The 19606-nt window shown below is 39.2% G+C and overlaps 1 protein-coding gene across 9 annotated transcripts in view; it reads left to right on the top strand.

The window, feature by feature from the left end:
* The window catches only part of PIEZO2 (piezo type mechanosensitive ion channel component 2), a 414090-nt gene that overhangs the window by 189457 nt on the left and 205027 nt on the right, over positions 1 to 19606 (top strand). For all 9 annotated transcript variants that reach the window (XM_060200656.1, XM_060200658.1, XM_060200657.1 and 6 more), the window contains exon 4: positions 13099 to 13141. In XM_060200656.1, the coding sequence (XP_060056639.1) occupies positions 13099 to 13141 (43 nt within the window). The remainder of the gene's footprint in view (positions 1 to 13098; positions 13142 to 19606) is intronic.

Below are 19606 nucleotides of genomic sequence, written 5' to 3' on the forward strand. Positions count from 1 at the left end.
GCAGAGGTCTGGTTTCCAAAAGGAAGGGAAGCACTTCACATAAAAAAGAGGTCAGGTTTTGGAAATCAAATGTTTGCTATGCTGTGCAGAAACAAAAGAATCCAGACATGACACTGAACACTGCCCTGGCCAAGTTTCTCCAGCCTTATGTATCTGCATCTCTCCCTCTCCCTCTCCCTCTCCCTCTCCCTCTCCCTCTCCCTCTCCCTCTCCCTCTCCCTCTCCCTCTCCCTCTCCCTCTCCCTCTCCCTCTCCCTCTCCCTCTCCCCTTTCTCTCTGTTCCCTTTGCATTTTCTAGTCAACTGGCATTTAGCTTTTTAGGTCACTACTATTGCAAGTCTTTTTTTTTTTATCATTTTGTCCTTAAAAGGCTGTCTTGATCTTGATGATTATAATCTTTTCAGTTTGGTTATATAGAGAGGATAAGAGTGTTTAATTAATGTGCAGAATATAGTCTGAATATATCTTTTATCATTGAACCTTCACTTTACAATGAAGTATTGGGATGGGGGTAAACAGCATAGTGGAGATGCCCTTACTAGTTATTGAGGCTTTTACTGAGTTTGGTTCACTGTAAATTGCTTTTCTATATAGTCTATGTATTAAGTTCATATTTCTATTGTGTCCTATTTTTGCCTGATTCCAATGACAGAGTGAGTTGAACCTTTCTGGATTTCAAGACAGTCGCTAGAAATATGTCTTTCAGTAACACAGTGAAAAAGCTGTAACATCTAATTTCAAGGACAACCACCTGGCTTGAAGTATTTTTCTGTTATCCATGTGATAAATACCCCAAGTACAAGTGGCTCTATGCAGTGATACTTTTGAACTATTGAACACGGTGTTGGGAAGAGGTCCTGAGCAGGTGCCTGTGATCTCTACCACACTCTGTCACAGGCTGTGGTCAGACAGAAATGCCTCTGAGGGCCAAACACTGCCTTCTGCATGTGAATGCAGGCTGGAATTAGAAAGCACCATCTTCCTAAAACTGGCATGTTTTCTGCCCAATAACTCAAAACACAACGCAAGAGGTTTGGGGATGCACAACCAAATATCTGATATGAAAAACAAATGTATTGGGGCCAGATGTGGTGCAGCTGGTGAAGCACTCATAGAAAAAGAAAAAAACGATGCCTCCCCCCAAAGCAAAAAAGTAAAAGGTTCCATCAGACAGAATTAAGCATCCTTCAGTGAAACACTTGCTGATATTCTATAAGTACTGGCAGAAACCAAGATCTCTTCTTCCTGCCCTCAATGTGTATGTGTGTGAGTGTGTGTGAGTGTGAGTGTGTGTGTGAGTGTGTGTGTGTGGGTGTGTGTGTGTGAGTGTGTGTGTGAGTGTGTGTGAGTGTGTGTGTGTGTGTGTGAGTGTGTGTGAGTGTGTGTGTGTGTGAGTGTGTGGGTGTGTGTGAGTGTGTGTGAGTGTGTGTGTGAGAGTGTGTGTGAGTGTGTGTGTGAGAGTGTGTGTGAGTGTGTGTGTGAGAGTGTGTGTGAGTGTGTGTGTGTGTGTGTGAGTGTGTGTGAGTGTGTGTGAGTGTGTGTGTGGGTGTGTGTGAGTGTGTGTGTGTGTGAGTGTGTGTGTGAGTGTGTGTGTGAGTGTGTGTGTGTGGGTGTGTGTGAGTGTGTGTGTGTGTGAGTGTGTGTGAGTGTGTGTGTGAGAGTGTGTGAGTGTGTGTGTGTGTGAGTGTGTGTGAGTGTGTGTGTGGGTGTGTGTGAGTGTGTGTGTGTGTGTGAGTGTGTGTGAGAGTGTGTGTGAGTGTGTGTGTGAGTGTGTGTGTGTGGGTGTGTGTGAGTGTGTGTGTGTGTGTGAGTGTGTGTGAGTGTGTGTGTGAGAGAGTGTGTGAGTGTGTGTGTGTGTGTGTGAGTGTGTGTGTGAGTGTGTGTGTGAGTGTGTGTGGGTGTGTGTGAGTGTGTGTGTGTGAGTGTGTGTGAGTGTGTGTGTGAGTGTGTGTGTGTGTGTGAGTGTGTGTGTGAGTGTGTGTGAGTGTGTGTGTGTGAGTGTGTGTGAGTGTGTGTGTGAGTGTGTGTAAGTGTGTGTGTGTGTGAGTGTGTGTGAGTGTGTGTGTGTGAGTGTGGGTGTGTGTGAGTGTGTGTGAGTGTGTGTGTGTGAGAGTGTGTGTGAGTGTGTGTGTGAGTGTGCATGTGTGTGAGTGTGCATGTGTGTGAGTGTGTGTGTGTGAGTGTGCGTAAGTGTGTGAGTGAGTGTGTGTGTGAGTGTGTGTGTGTGAGTGTGTGTGTAAGTGTGTGAGTGAGTGTGTGAGTGAGTGTGTGTGTGAGAGAGTGTGTGTAAGTGTGTGGGTGTGTGTGAGTGTGTGTGTGTAAGTGTGTGTGAATGTGTGTGAGTGTGTGTGAGTGTATGTGTGTGTGTGTGTGAGTGTGTGTGTGTGTGTGTGCATTTTGTTGAAGAATGAGGTTGCTTTATAAGATGACTTGTTAGTCAATATTATTTTTCACCATTTCAGCACTCTTGTGCTTAGCATATATCTGGAACTGGCAGACAGAATTAAGCATCCTTCAGTGAAACACTTGCTGATATTCTATAAGTACTGGCAGAAACAAAGATCTCTTCTTCCTGCCCTCAATGTGTGTGTGTGTGAGAGTATGTGTGTGTGAGTGTGTGTGTGTGTGTGTGTGTGTGTGTGTGTGTGCGTGAGTGTATGTGAGTGTGAGTGTGTGTGTGTGTGAGAGAGTGTGTGCGTGTGTGTGTGAGTGTGTGTGTAAGTGTGTGTGTGAGTATGTGTGTCTTTTCTTCTTTTACTTTTTTTTGGTTTATTAGTGATGTAACTGCTTTTACTTTTTTATTAGTGATTTAATATTGATTTACAAGACTGTAAGTGGTAAAGTTGTAATAGGGATACTCTAGAAATATTTCTTTATTGATTCCCTTTTGCTGCCCTTGTTGTTTTTTTATTGTTTTGTAGTTATTATTGTTGTTGTTATTGATGTCATTGTTGTTAGCTAGGACAGAGAGAAATGGAGAGAGGAGGGGAAGGCAGAGAGGGGGAGAGAAAGACAGACACCTGCAGACCTGCTTCACCGCCTGTGAAGCGACTCCCCTGCAGGTGGGGAGCCGGGGGCTCGAACCGGGATCCTTATGCCGGTCCTTGTGTTTTGAGCCACCTGCACTTAACGCGCTGCACTACCACCTGACTCCCAGGAGTACTTCTAAAAAAATTTTATTTATAAAAAGGAAACACTGACAAAACCATAGGATAAGAGGGTTAAAACTCCACACAGTTCCCACCACCAGAATTCCGTATCCCATCCCCTCTCCTGAGAGCTTTCTTATTCTTTAACTCTCAGGGCGTATGGATCCAAGATCATTGTGGGATGTAGAAGGTCTGGCTTCTATAATTGCTTCCTGCTGAACATGGGCATTGACAGGTCGATCCATACTCCCAGCCTGCCTCTCTCTTGGATCAACAACAGTAGAGAATGTTCCATCATCCGGACAACATTCTTTATGCTACCTTTATGCTACCTGAGGAAGATGGGTCCTGAAATTGGGGCAGCTTGGAACATTCCTACATATGACCACAGAATGTGAGCTCAGATCTACAGGGATACAGAGGTCACATAGGCTCCTAAGCTAAATATGGACCCCAGATCACATCAAATCAATGGGGCTTATAGTCAACAATATTTATACACCTTTCCCATAGTTGGGAGCTACTCTCTTCCCTGATCCAGCTTTCTGTTCCTTTTCCAGCCATGACATCATCTCCCCAGACAATAATTTGGATCCACTTACATATCAGATTTCAGGCTAGGGGAAAAAAAAAAACAACTAGTATAGCCACAGGCCCTTTGGAATATAAAATATGCCTACTAGCTATCTACAAAATGAAGACTCCCCCCTCCACCAATTCTTCATCTGCACTATTCCAGCCTTTAGGTCCATGATTGGTCAACACTTTTTTTGGCTTTTTATGTTAACTCTCTTTTCAGCCACCAAGTTCCAGATGCTACCATGATGCCAACCAGACTTCTCTGGACAGACAAACCTACCAATGTGTCCTGAAGCTCTGATTCCCCAGAACTCCACCCCAGGGGTACATTTTTATACAATTCCCACCACTCAAGTTCCATGTCCCATCCCTTCCATTGGAAGTTTCCCTGTTCTTCTTTATCCCTTTCAGAGTATGGACCAGAATTCCTTATGGGGTGTATAAGGCAGGTGCTCTTTCTATAGAAACGTGCTCTGCTCGCCTATCACCACCCTCTGATGTACTGTCTATAAATTGTCAACAGGTGTGTTCTGCCAAAATTCTCTGCATCTGAAAACAGCTGAGGCAGGCTTCAGACTGAATTTTCATGATTAGTACTTTTGAAAGACTTTGCACTTATTATATGATTTCCCTATAGATATTTTCTCTCCTTTCATTTTCAAACGTAAGCCATGTCATAAAGTTCATATTTGATTGAACCAGATAGATGCTTTTGCAGGCATCTATGAATTCCATGCTCACTGGAGAATTGCTGTCTTGTCATTATTTTTAAATCTGAAGTTGAGTTTAGGCAGTTTTCTGGACAACTGTAATACTTAGGAGACCATTCAGGAATCTCCCCTTCATCTGGCCTTGAAATGACTGAAATAGTACTTACTGGAAATGTCTTCTGTAGTGAACTTCTATCGGGAGACTGAAAACAAATAGACAAATGGGTAGAGAGCTTTTATTTTTTAAGTAGATTTCAGAGCATAACACAGGGACAACGGAGAGGCAGTCCAGCATCCCAAACATTGACAGTAAAGATTCATTTGTCTTAATGAAGAACATGGCCGTACCTTTACAGATATTTGTGTAAGATAGATGGTTTTATTTTCTATAATACTGATATGCTTTGAACAGAGATGATCTATTGTGTAGTAACCGCATTTGTCCACATGTACAGTCAGTCAGTATGGTTTCTCTCTTAGGCATGGCTTAGAGTTCTCACTTTTCCACCTTGTCCAAGGAACACTATGTGACTTGTGAATCTCCCTGTCCATGCCTTCTGCTAAAACTGACCCTCAGGCTTTCTTGTTGTTTATTTCCTCTGGCCAGAGGCCTCTCTCTGTCTGCTCTGTATTTTCCTCTCCTAGCTACTAAGCACGCGAGGAATTTCCTTCCTGTCTGTGTCCTCTCTGCTCACACCAACTTCCTTCTCTTTAGTTTGTGAAGAGAATGCTATGTATCTTTTCCCAAAGTGACTAAGCCATCTTAGAGCCTCACCTCTTCTTCCTGCTCCCCTCTCAAGTCTCCACTTCCTTCTCAGTCTTCTCTGTCTCCATGCAGCCTGGCTTTGGAAGAGAAATCTGCTTTCACTGTTTACTTCTTCACCTTGCATTTACTTCCTCTCACACACTCACTTTACATGTCATCTCTTCTATAATTCCATTGAAATGTGAAACATGTTGTTACAGTATTCTCCAGAACTTTTATAATACTTGAGGCTCTTATCCAAATTGGTGATTTTTTTACTCCTATTGCCTTATTCTCCCTTTTACATCTTAATATTTTCTTGATATTTATGTACTGTTAGTTTGAGGTTGGAGAGATAACGCCCCCTGTAAGATGCATGCCTGACCATGTGTGAAACCTGGGTTCAAGCCTTGACACCACAAGGGAATGCCATGGCACTAGGGAAAGCTACCGTGCTCTGAAGTCTCTCCTCTCTCCCTGTCTCTCTGTCTGATCTCTGACTCCCCATCTCAACGAGAAAGTTGACCCAGGGAACAATGACATTGCATATGTGGAACCACACAGGGGAAAACAATAAGTAAGTACATATCATTAGTTTTCTTCAGTTCTATCCTTGACCTCACCAATTTCTATCAAAAATCTAATATTAATATCACATATTGTTTCTCTATATTTAAGTAATATATGTACTTGATAATTATTGATGTCCTGCCAGTGCTCAAGACAGGTCAGTTCTTTACAGGAATTTTCAGCCTCAGTTTCCTGTAACTTGACTGATGAGTCAGAACTGCGTGTCCTAGTAGGCGTTCAGACAGTGGTATCTTTACACATACATCAAACACAGACATAAATTCACACGTGCATAGGCACAGAAATGTGTACACACACATATAATACAAACGTGTACAAAAAATGCACATGCATGATAAAAATAAAAATCCATGCATGAAAGCTCTTCCCAGTTTTTTCTCTGAGAGTCAGACTAGATGAAGAAACACTGAAGGCAGAGTGAAAGGGGAAGGCAGAGCAGTGGTGGCTATAGTTAGGGGAACGGGCTTGGCTCTGTCAGAAACAGGCATCTCTGCAAGGAAAGGCAGAACTGCACATTCTGTCCAGTATAAACCCTGTTGTTCTGAATGAGGGTGAAAATACAGTGGGAACAGAGTGAAACATACTTGTATATTATTTAAGATTAGCAGGTTTGTTTGGTTTCCATGGGAAGCATGTACATACAGCATCACAGCTTAACAATTCAGTAAATTTACCTTACCAGTGAAAGTTCCTCTATGATTTTTGAATATAATTCATCATGAATTCTGAACTTTATCTTTCATGAAGTGACCACCTTTTAATGGTGGATAATAAAAATATGGAAAGAATGCCAAAGGGGAAGTGTGATGAAAATCAAAGTTAGAAATGTGTTGAAATTAATCAAATAAATCAAAGGATGTCAACTAGATATTAATGATCAGAAAAAGAGATAATACGTGTTACAAAATGAAAATATTAAACGATGTGGAAGTGAGGTTCTTAGGACAATTCCAGTGATTCATATAAACATTACTAATTAAGAGGTGGTGGGGCTGGGTGGTGGTGCACCTGGTTGAGCACACATGTTCAATGCAAAAGTACCCGGGTTCAAGCCCCCGGCCCCACCTGCAGGGGGAAAGCTTCACGACTGGTGAAGCAGGGCTACAGGTGTCTCTCTATCTCTCTCCCTCTCTATTACCTCCTTCCCTCTCAGTTTCTGTCTGTCTCTATCCAGAAAATAAAGAGAAAATGTTTTTTAAAAGGTGGTAAATCTGTTTTAGTTATTTCTATCTCTTACATCTACTGTTACACCATCAGTGACAAATCTCTTCTATGAATTAGGAGTCAAAAACATTGCATGCTTTATCTTTTGTCCTCAAATATTGAAACTGTTAATTGACTGGGAAGTTCTATTACTTTGGTGTAAATTGTCCACAAGAACAGTAATTTGAGTAGTGCAGCGGGTTAAGCGCACTTCAAGGACCGGCATAAGGATCCCAGTTCGAGCCCCGGGCTCCCCACCTGTAGGGGAGTCACTTCACAGGCGGTGAAGCAGGTCTGCAGGTGTCTAATCTTTCTCTCCCCCTCTGTCTTCCCCTCTTCTCTCCATTTCTCTCTGTCCTATCCAACAACGAACGACATCAACGGCAACAATAATAACCACAATGAGGCTCCAACAAGGGAAACAAAAGGGGGAAAAAATGGCCTCCAGGAGCAGCAGATTCATGGTGCAGGCACTGAGCCCCAGCAATAACCCTATAGGCAAAAATAAAAGGACAGTAATTTGGAGGTTCAGTGATTCTCAGCAAAAGTTCAACACAAGAACTCTATATTGGCAGAGTAAAATTTCACTGCTTATAAAATGAGAACAATCTATTTTTCTTTTAGAATTTTACACTTTAACATTTAATGTGTGTTAAAACCCTGACTCTGATTAGATATGAAAGCTCTTTCCTTTCAAAAGTTAAAAATAATGTAAATGAAGCTTTTACCAGAAAACCTATAAGTTGGATAATTTCCTGATATTTGAGTATTTCATCACCAATTTTTGTGCCAGGTCATGTGTTCAATTTCCTGGCAGCCTCTCCAATATATAAAAATACCTCCGTTTTTATAGGACTGCTCTAGAAAAATATGCTACTTTTATGAATTATTGTTGCTTTGGTGTTTCTAGTTTAGTTTCTAGTTATTTCAAAACAAAGCAGAAGTATATTGCCATGCTCAAGGGCTCTCAGACCTTATATATTTTGATGAAAAACTTATTTAAGTAAAAACCTGTTTTCTTTGGCCACCAATTTTACCACTAAATTCTGAAACCAGTAAGCAAACAAATCGGGAGTTGGGCTGTAGCGCAGCGGGTTAAGCGCAGGTGGTGTAAAGCACAAGGACCTGCATAAGGATCCCAGTTCGAACCCCGGCTCCCCACCTGCAGGGGAGTCGCTTCACAGGCGGTGAAGCAGGTCTGCAGGTGTCTATCTTTCTCTCCTCCTCTCTGTCTTCCCCTTCTCTCTCCATTTCCAACAACGACAACAACAATAATAACTACAACAATAAAAAAACAACAAGGGCAACAAAAGGGAATAAATAAATAAAATAAATATTTTAAAAAATTTTTAAAAAAGAAAACAAATCAAATTATTTAACCTCATATTAGAAATTATTGCTAAAGCAATCAATGAAGTACCAGTTTCATCTTATAAGCAGGTAATTAATTTAAAACATAAAGATAGAGATTTTGGGGTTTGCTATAACATTTAGGGAAAAACATCACAGAATAACAGGGCCCTATTTAAAACCCCTTAATGTTATATATCAAGGAAAAAGAAAGACCTAAGAGTAATTTGTCTGAAGCAACATAGATGACAAGAGGCAGAGCAGTTCCTGGAACTCATTTATCTGCTTTCAAGTAGCAGACAAATCCCTGTGGTTTTAAACCACTACTGTAGAGAAATTAGAAGAAATAAAAAATAATGATCAGCTCTCCTCCATCATCTACAAGTTAAATATTGGTCTATGTCTTTCTGTCTGTGTACATTTGGTCAGAAGAACCTCCTGCTGAGTGTACTCAGTGTTACTGAAAAGTAGCGCAGAAAAACCCCTAGAACTCTGAAAGCAGGTGATGTGGAAAGGTGTTTGATGACAGAAAGTCTCTACTACAGATACCTTTGTGCTTAAAAAAAATGTATAATAATAATAATAGGCTGGAAACATTTTGTGGAATGATAATTTTTTTTTTTAATTTTATATTGTAGCCACATCTGGGCAAAAGGTCAGGGCAAGGATGGAAAATGATTGCAAAGGACCCGGCAGTGGCGTACCCAGTTAAGCACACATAATACTAACCATGCAAGGATCCAGGTTCAAGTTCCCCACTCCCCACCTTCAGTAGTGGTGAAGCAGGTCTGCAAGTGTCTATCTTACTCCCTCTCTACTTCTCCCCTCCCCTCTCAATTTCTCTCTGTCCTATTGAATAAAACAGAAAAGAAAAAGAAAAAAAATGCAGAAGACAAAACTTGAGTCCCTAACATATGACTAAGCAAAAGTTAAACAAAACAAAACAAAAAGATAAGAAGAGCATTGATTCTGTAGTCCTTAGTTTTAGTAATCCTTAGTTTTCAGGGAGAAGAAGTTATAAGATTGCCAGGATTTCACAGAGTTTTTTTGATAACTAAATTAGCTAATCTATGTGAAATTAGAACCCAGATAGAATGTTGGTGGAAACCATTTTTAGAAATGTCAATTGAGTGATAGTGTCCAATCTCTTGCTTTAAACTATGGTATAGGATAGTATTTATTTAAAATATTTTTTATTCTCATCTTAAATATAATACTCAAGACCTTGTCAAATATCATATTTTCTATTCTTCATATTTAGTGTTCTTTGAGATATAAATGTCACACTTAAAACCTGGCATGAAACTAGAGTAAATGTTGAGTAGAAAGAAGTAAGCAAGAGTTTTCTTCCTCCCGTGTAACTTCAGGGGTCAGGAGGGGATAGGTCATCATGGATAGAGATAGGACACCTTAGAAAGCACCTCTTCGGGAGTCAGGCTGTAGCACAATGGGTTAAGCACAGGTGACACAAAGTGCAAGGATCAGCGTAAGGATCCTGGTTCGAGGCCCCATCTCCACATCTGCAGGAGAGTTGCTTCACAAATGGTAAAGCAGGTCTGCAGGTGTCTTTCTTTCCCCCTCTCTGTCCTCCTCCCCTCTCTCCATTTCTCTCTGTCTTATCCAATAATTACAACAAAGAAAAAAAAAAAAAAGAAAAAGTACCTCTTCTCTCTCTCAGCCTACCTCTGCACAAAAACCCTTTTTTACTCTTGTGTTGTCTTTCTCTGTGACAGCAATCATGGCCAGGCTGCCATTATAGTTTCAGTTGAACACGGATGATTTTGGTTCTCTCACGGGTGAGCATAACACCTTCTAGCCAGTTAGATCAAGCTAGTCAAGAAAAGATACCATTTTGATCCCAGCTCTGTGGTCATGTGCCAGGGAGGTGGGTTGTGGCGATGACTCTCTGTGTAGTATGAGAGAAGTAGCATGGCAGGGAGCCTCAAGCAGAAGCGACTCACTGGTCTGGGAGAATTTGTTCTGAGACAAAGGAAGTTAGCATTATGGAAAGAAGAAGGGAATGTGAAACCAGCAGAGTTGTAAGCAGACAAGGTGCAAAAGGGAGGGAGAGTGAGAAAAAGTAGCCAGAAATGTGTTTATTTTGTAAAGGGGTGATTATATCGATGGAAGAATTTGAAAATGAGAAAATGACACTATATATTTCTTCCTAACCTACTATTACACTTTTAGATTACAGGACATAAACTTCTACTTCAGTTATATTCCTTCTGAATTAAAAAAGATAAATAAAGGACATCCTATTTTAAATTCCATGTTTCTAGTGTCTTTAGATATTAAGAAGTAACTGTGATAAGTGGATTATCTGGTAGTAACAGAACTTACATGTGAATATGTATAAGGACTTAATAAATATACAAACATCTAAATTAATTTTCTCCCTGTCATTTTTTTTTCTCAGTAAAGTGATTATTTAATACTTTGAAAATCTCTTGAACAATTTATTGTACTAAAGACTACTCATATTAAAGGTTTGGAAATCCCAGAAATAACAGTACAGAAGTCTTTTTCACAATAAAGCTATTATAAATTTCAATGTTTAAAGAAGAAATAAAAGGGTATTCTAAAATAGTAATATCTACTAAACCAAGAATTTGAAAATGAAATGTATTTCCCCCTTGGAGTGATAGGAGTGTCTGTGCTGAGGGCTATTAAAGGATATTTTGTCAAGGTGGGCATACAGGGCATTAGATACTAGAATTTTCTCTACAGATTGAATACTGTTAGCTCAAGTTTGTTTCCAGTCTTTGGTCTCTGAGACCAAAGTCTCCAAGTCTCTATTCTTGAATTCTGTTTTGTCCTTGCAATGTCAGTCCTATAACAGACAATTTTTTCAAATGAAAAAATCAAGATCAGTTCTTTCAAACGGCTTCATCTAAGGTTGCAAATGGAAAGTCCTTCTCTTGAACTATATTTATCTATGCTGTATGTTTTTCTTTTCATTGTTATTGCTGTTGTTTTCTTTTTCCCTGAAGAGCACAGCATGATTTAGATTTCGCCATATTTTAAACTTCATTTTAAAAGTGTTGTGTCAAGAAAGTCTGCCAGCTACATTTTATTTTCTCTGCTTTTCCCTCCATGTATCACTACTCTGGCAGAGAAGAGTAATATTACCTTACCGTGTAAAACATGGTTAATAGCTTTTAAAGAATTCCCCAGCAACTGAATAATGGGCTGCCAAAAATATTATTGGTGCCAAAGGATCTGGATATGTCTGCTCCATTTATTGTGTGTTTCGTATTTCATCGTGACTAAGTGCTCACAAAAGTATAAAAACCCAAACCTCTGGTATATGTGATGTTTAAGTGCAATGCAAAAGAAAAAACACATTCTAGTATAGTCAGTACTCTATTTGTCATATGTTAATAGGCAACATTCAAATGGTTAGATTGTAAAGGTCTTACTGGCTTTATTCAGTAACACACAGGCTTTAGAGGACTTAAACTGGTGGTGAGAGTAGAATGCAGACAGCTATCACAGAAAGATATGAAAGTCTACCCATGCGACAGCAACTGTCTTGTAAATAATTATTTTCTTAATAAAGTAAAAATAAAATGTGTTCTGCAGAGCTATACAAAATGACAAAAGAGGAGCAAAGATTTACTAGTAACATTGTTTCACTGTGGAAAGTTTACCTCCCTTTGAGGGCAGTTGAGGGTCTGTCTTGCAGATGCCTCACTACTTACTGGTTCAGTATTTCAGGCAATGTGGATACAGCACCAATTGTGAATTTTAGACTTGCTGAGTGTTTATTTCCATTAAGTGCTGAAATCGAAATATTTTGATACTGAGTGTCAGGAAAATGTAAACTCCGTCAATAGAAACCTTTAACTTTTATCTATGGATAATCTTTATTAAAAATAACCTTTGATTATATCAAGAACTATACCTTACAGTCTAGAAAGTTATTATGTAAAATAATTGCTGAAAGTGTTTTTTTTGGGGGGAGCGGAGAGGGGGTTTGGTATACTGCTCTTTAGGGAATGTCCTTAATACAACATTTTTTTCTTTCAGGAGACTTCTGATTCAAATGCTTAGTTTTTAGGAAATAAAGTCTTAATCTGTGCTTTCACACTGATAAGAGGTAGGCATGGTAGACAGTGGGTTGAGACTTCAGAGTGTCATGTACCTTTTCTTGTGAGGCATGAAATTAAAAGTTGAATTGAAGGGGACCAGACAGTGGCGCACTTGGTTAAGCACACACATTACAGTGCACAAGGACCCAGCTCAAGGCCCTGATTATCACTTGCAGGGTAAAAGCTTCAGGAGTGATGAAGCAGGGCTGCAGGTGTCTAGGTCTCTTTCCCTTTCTTTCTCTCCTTCCCTTCTCTATTTCTTTCTTCCTCTAGCCAATAATAGGAAATAAAGATATTTTAAATTTTGATTTGAGAGTACAGTTCAGAATATGCTATTGTGTAAATTCCCCATATTATTCTGAACTAGACATATTTAGATATTTATGAATGCTTCAATGGCCTATTACATTACCAAGGAAAGCAAGGATAGAACTTATTATCATTTAGTGAGTGGTTATACCCTGAAAATTGTGTGGAGGGGTCTGACAGATGGCCCACAAGGTACGGTGACTGCTTTAACCTTTTTAATGAGGACTAGAAGTTGAAATAATGCATTTGAGAGAATGCAAATCCCTCCCATTTAAATGTGAAACCAACAATCTGATAGGGTTTGCAAAACCAGGATAAAACTCCCCATAGATACTTAATGTGCCCTATTTTTTCCCCTTCTGTTATAGGTTCAACATGGGAAAAGACATTTCGACAAATCGGATTTGAAAGGTAAGCATAGCTCCATTTCTACTTAATAGTATCCTATTTTATTCTAAACTGGTGGTTGATAAAAAAAAAATCAGTCTTGCCACTGACACTGTGATCATAAGTCACCCTTTTCCTCTGTAAACCTGAATCTAAGTAAAATGAATAGCTATTCCTACTATGAAAGTATTGTCTTCATATTGTGGACAAAAAAGCTGACACAGAGCAGGGCATGTGAAAAATGCCTTATTTAAATTTATGTTTGATTTTTAAAATGTGTCTGCAGTTCTAGAGAATGAACTCAGAGCCTCACACACAGCATACTGTTAAGTGGTCTTCGCAGTCCACTTTTATTCTGTATTTTTGAAAGAGAGAACAGGAAGGAGGGAAGGACACTAAAATACTACACCTCTATCCATGCAGTTCCCTGCATGCTGTCTGGGGCTCTAATCCAGTGCCTGGCATATAGTAATCACCAACACTTTATCGACTGATCTTTACCGACTAAAGTGTTTTTTTAAACATTATTAAAAGGTTGCTTTTAGGAAATTAAAATAGCGTTGACTCTTCCCTGGGCTTGTCACCTCATAGCCATATTCTCTTCTACAGTTTTAATATAAAGAAATTATTTTTATTAATATCTTCCCAATTAATAAATATTTTTTTTCTTTCTTCTTCTTCTTTTTTTTTTTTTTTTTACCAGAACACTGCTCAGCTCTGGCTTATGGTGGTGCAAGGAATTGAACCTGGGGCTTTGGAGCCTCAGGCATGAGAGTCTCTGCATTACCATTATGCTATCTACCCCTGCCCTAAAATTTTTAGATACTATTAACTTTGAGTTAAAAAAAAAAAAACCACTGGGAGTCAGGCGGTAGCGCAGCAGGTTAAGTGCACATGGTGCAAAACCCAAGGATAAGGATCCAGGTTGGAGTCCCTGGCTCCCCACCTGCAGGGGAGTCGCTGCACAGGCAGTGATGAAGGTCTGTAGGTGTCTTTCTCTCCCCCTCTCTGTCTTCCCCTCTTCTCTCTATTTTCTCTCTGTCCTATCCAACAATGACAACAACAATAATAACTACAACAATAAAACAATAAGGGCAACAAAAGAGAATAAATAAGGAAATAAATATTTTAAAAACTGAGATCATCTTACTTTGAATTAAAAGCATCTTTACATCATCAACTCTACAAAAGAAAAATAATTGACTTATTACAATGTCAGAAAGTATAAAGGAATATATTGTCAGTGAAGTTCCTTGACCACCTGCCCTTGACCTCAGATGGCAGGCAGCCTAGGGGACAGGGCTTTCTCAGTTGCATGTAACATCTTTTATGGAACCTGCAATGTCAACACAGCAGTTGAAAGAGAAAAAGAATTTCAAATTTTTACTCAAAAAGCAGATTTTTATCAACTCATTTTATCATTTGAAAATGCTGTTTACCGATATTGATCTGGCTGGCAGAGTGCTTACAGCATGTAAGAGAAATAAGAAAAAAAAAAAACACTCTAGAATGCATTATTTCTTTGATAGTAAGAGAGAAAGGTTTATCATTATATCAAATATGATAATATATGATAATACTTCCTCTACAATTTTAAATTGATTCAGATATATAGTTCTCTTTCCAAATACACTTTTATTCAACCAACATTATCATTATTAATGATATTTAGTCATATTTAATTAAGATAAACATATAAATTAAATTTATTTTAACCAGGCAGTGGCACACCCAGTTAAGGGCACATGTTACCAAGCACAAGGACCTGGGTTTGAGTCCCTGCTCCCCCACCTGCAGGGGAGATCCTTCACAGGCAGTAAAACAGGTCTGCTGGTGTTTATCTTTCTCTCTCCCTCTCTCTCCTCTAGCCCCTCTCAATTTCTCTCTGTCCTATCAAGTACTACTGAAAGAAAAAAAAAAAGTCAATGGGAACAGTAGATTCATAGTCCCCACACTGAATCCCAACAATAACCCTGGAGGCAATACAAATTAAAATAAGTTAATAATTTAAAATTAATGATCATTAGTATTTTTATTGCCACCAGGGTTATTGCTGGGGCTGGGTACCTGTAGGATGGATCCACATTCCCAGTGGACTGGTTTTTTTCTTTTCTTTTAATTTGATAAGATAGAGAGAAACTGGAGGCAAAAAGAGAGAAGAAAGAGAAACTCCTACAGCCCTACTACACTTCTTGTGAAACTTGGAGATGGAGCATAAATCATCTTAAGATTATTGTGTTAATGTATAAGGTTATTTCTTAAGGTCTGAATGGGAAGATTCCATTAATTGATTCTGTTCATTTTATCATATTGATTCAAACCTGTATCTGTATTTTATACATATATATTACCTCCAGGGCTATTGCTAAGGCTCAGTACCTGCACTACAAATACACAGCTCCTGCAGCCATTTTTTTTTACTTTGATTTTTTTTTCCCCTTTTTGATAGGACAGAGGGAAACTGAGAAGGAGGGTAGTTACAGAGGGAGAAAGAGATATTTACAGACCTGCTTCACCACTTGTAAAGCAACCCCCTTGCAGGTGGGGAGCTGGAGGGATCAAACCAGGATCCTTATTCCAGTACTTGTGCTTTGTACTATGTGTGCTTAACCCTGTGCGCCACCGCCTGACTCTCTTGTATCTGTATTTTGAAATGATTAAAATATTTAAATACTGGGTTTTAGAGGATGCTAAGAAATTTACTGTAATTTTTATTACATATCCTTAATAAAATAATTCTGTAAAAATATAACTTTTCTCAGAATCTAGATTCAGTTAGGTAAGTACAAAAATAACTTGAATCTAAACCATATTTTAAAAAATATTTTATTTAGTTATTATTGGATAGAGACAAAGAGAAATTGAGAGAGAAGGGGGAGATAGAGAGGGAAAGAGAGAGATACTTGCAGACCTGCTTAAACACTTGTGAAGCTTTCTCCTTGCAGGTAGGGAGCAGGGACTTGAACCTGGGACCTTGCATAAAGCTTATTTTTATGCATTTCAATTCATATGAAATTCATTCTCAAGTATCTTTCTCTTGATATTTTTGTATTAGGAAAATGTCATAACCAAAGGGGAGAGAATAGCCAACTTAGCATTAAACATCTAACTCTCAGCTTAAATAAGACATTGTCACATTTGCATATTTGGTGGGTTTTTGTTTGATTTTGGCTGAAATTTTTTAAAATATTTATTTATTCCCTTTTGTTGCCTTTGTTGTTTTATTGCTGTAGTTATTGTATAGGACAGAGAGAAATGGAGAGGGGAAGGGAAGACAGAGACTGGGAGACAAAGATAGACACCTGCAGACCTGCTTCACCTTGTGAAGTGACTCCCCTGCAGGTGGGGAGCCAGCGGCTCCGGGATCCTTACGCCGGTCCTTGCGCTTTGCGCCACGTGCTCTTAAGCCGCTGCGCTATGGCCCGACTCCCTGGCTGAAACGGTTTAATGAAAACCTTAGACACCAAATCATTTTATTCTTGCATAGGTTAAGTATACATCTCAGAGAAAAAAAAAATGGGTGCTTTCTTCCACAGTGTTATTCACCACAGATTGATAGACTACAAATAATAGTAAAAACTTAGCATCTCTCAGCTTCCAGCGGGTATTAAGACATCTTGATCATTTGAAATACGTACATTGGTATGGATCTGTGTACTACCGAACCCACACATTCTGTATTGAAGTCTTAACCCTTTTTTAGCCAATTTTCCCCCAATTCTCTCTGGGTTTTATTCTGTTTTTCTTTATGCCATTGCTTCTGAAGAGCCAAAGTCAATCTTTGTAGAATATCTAGCATTCTGGACTTGTTTGCTTGTTTAATTTTGTTTGTTTGCTGTTTAATTTGTTGTTCTAATCCCTCCTTCAGTTTCACTCACTTCCCTTCAATGATTGAACTTCAGGCTGACTTCCTACCTTTTTTTTGTTTGTTTGTTTTCCCTTTTGTTGCCCTTGTTTTTTATTGTTGTTGTAGTTGTTATTGTTGTTGTTATTGATGTTGTCGTTGTTAGATAGGACAGAGAGAGAAATGGAGAGAGGAGGGGAAGACAGAGAGGGGGAGAGAAAGAAAGACACCTGCAGACCTGCTTCATCGCCCGTGAAGCGACTCCCCTGAGGTGGGGAGTCTGGGGTTCGAACCGGGACCCTAATGCTAGTTCTTGCGCTTTGCACCACGTGCGCTCGACCCGCTGCGCTACCGCCCGACTCCCCTGACTTCTTATCTTTTCAAACTCAAATCCACTGATCTTTATGCTTTCCATCTTTGTAGTATAGCTAATGTACCAAGGCCATCCATATTCCGAACCTGGAGGCAGCGTTCTTTCAATGTGTCCTTCTTTCTCTGGAGAATGGTTGTTTTGAAACCACAATAATAATAAATAGTATGGAGACCTATCAGTTCAGAGAGGCTGTATTGCAGGACCTTTTCCATAGAAGGGTCTAGAAAATATGTGTTTTCTGTATAAGTACCATGTGCTAACTGATTGTGCCACTGGAGCTCCAAGGAAATACTGTGTTGTCTAAAGGGAAAAAAAAATCTTGAATTTGTATATGATCTCCTATTTAAATGTAACCTGAGAGCAGATATTTAACTTCTCTGATAGTATATCTGTAGCTCTCCTGTTTTACACAGAAATCGAGTTTTATGAGAGGAAGAGAGAGAAGCCAGAAACCAGTGCACCTAATGCATGTAGATTTAGGGTTTGAATTGGGAGCCTCATGTTCAGGCCTGGAAATTCTGCAGCCTGCCAATTAAATCTTATTCCCTTGCCACTCTACATTTGTATTTTTGCCAAGTAGTTTAAGAATATATTCCTAAGTACCAAGAGCAAATTCATTTTGTGCTTTGATGAATGTGGCAAAGTTCCTATGCGTAGTTTCAACAATCCTCACTCAATCAACTAGGCTTGGGTATAACTGCTTTCCCAAAGTTTCACCGGTAGATTATTCTGGAGCTATTTAGCATTCTGATAGACACGAAGTTGTATCTTAGGGTTTTTTTTTATTATTATTTACACTTACCCTGTGTCATATGCTCATAAAAAATAGTTTGAGGTGTTCATTTTATTATTGTCTTAAGAACAACACTTTAGGGGGTCGGGCGGTAGTGCAGTGGATCAAGCGCACATGGCACAAAGCGGAAGGATCCTGGTTCAAGCATCCAGCTCCCTACCTGCAGGGGGGTCACTTCACAGGCGGTGAAGCAGGTCTGCAGGTGTCTGTCTTTCTCTCCCCCTCTCTGTCTTCCCCTCCTCTCTCCATTTCCATTTCTCTCTGTCCTATCCAACAACGACAGAAAGAAAAGAAAAAAAAAAAGAACACTTTAGTAAAGGGTTTCTTCGATCTTGTATAAAATTTCACTTATCAATAGAATTTGGTCACTGAAACATTGCAATGATTTCATTATCCCTAGCTTACATGACTTTGATCTTGTGATCACGTGAATAATAACATAGTAAAAACAACTATTATGTGGCAAACACCGGTTTTTAAGTCCATCTTAAAATGATGTTAATTCTTCCAACCCATGAACATGGAATATCTTTCCACTTCTTTGTGTTTTTTTTTCTTTTTCCTTTATTAATGACTCATAATTCTCAGTATACAAGTCTTTCACTTATTTGGTTGGGTTTACTCCTAGATATTTTATTGGTTTTTGTTGCTATAGTAAAATGAATTGATTTGTGAATTTCATCTTCTTCTAAAATAGTATTTGCATAGAGGAATGCTACTGACTTTTGTATGTTAATTTTGTTGCCTGACTGTATTGCCTGGTGATTTCCAAAAGCTTCTTGCTGTGTTTTTTAGTTTTCTCTATGTATACTATCATGTCATCTGCAAATAGGGAGAGTTTGACTTCTTCATACTTTAGGTATATTCTAAGGGGCACTAGACTTTACTAATTTTTGCCTGACTCCAACAGATAACATGCAGGTGGGCTAAAGGTATTGTCTGGGGTGGGTGGTGTTAAGGGTCGTGTGGTGGTGCACCAGTTTTGAACCTCCATACCCACCCACGGTAGGGAAGCTTTGCAAGTGGTGAAGCAGTGCTGCAAGTGTCTCTCTGTCTCTCTCCATCTCTGTCACCTCCTTCCCTCTTGATTTCTGGCTATCTCTGTCCAATAAATAAACAAATGAAGATAATAAAAAGATTTAAAACACTAAAAAGAGAAGAAATGTTGATCTTTATTGTTACTGTACATTTACTATTGCAGAGACTGTCTAGAAGTACTGTTGAATACGCCTCTGCCCTTTCTCTGCTCAACTCTGTCCTCTTTTTTCTCTTACATAGAATTCTAACTGTATCTCAGGTGAGGCTACCTGGTTCTTTAGAGCAATTGCCACACATATTGATCCATTCCTTGCTGTGTCCTCTGTATCATTTGATGTTCATCTATCTGTCTTCCAGTAGATTATCTAAAGTGATCATATAAAGAGAAAGAAGTAACTGAGTAAGTTAAAGGCTCAAAGCTTTCTTCAAGAACAGGAAAGC

Source organism: Erinaceus europaeus, chromosome 10 (genome assembly GCF_950295315.1).
Source record: "Erinaceus europaeus chromosome 10, mEriEur2.1, whole genome shotgun sequence".
In the NCBI taxonomy this organism is placed as follows: Eukaryota; Metazoa; Chordata; class Mammalia; order Eulipotyphla; family Erinaceidae; genus Erinaceus; species Erinaceus europaeus.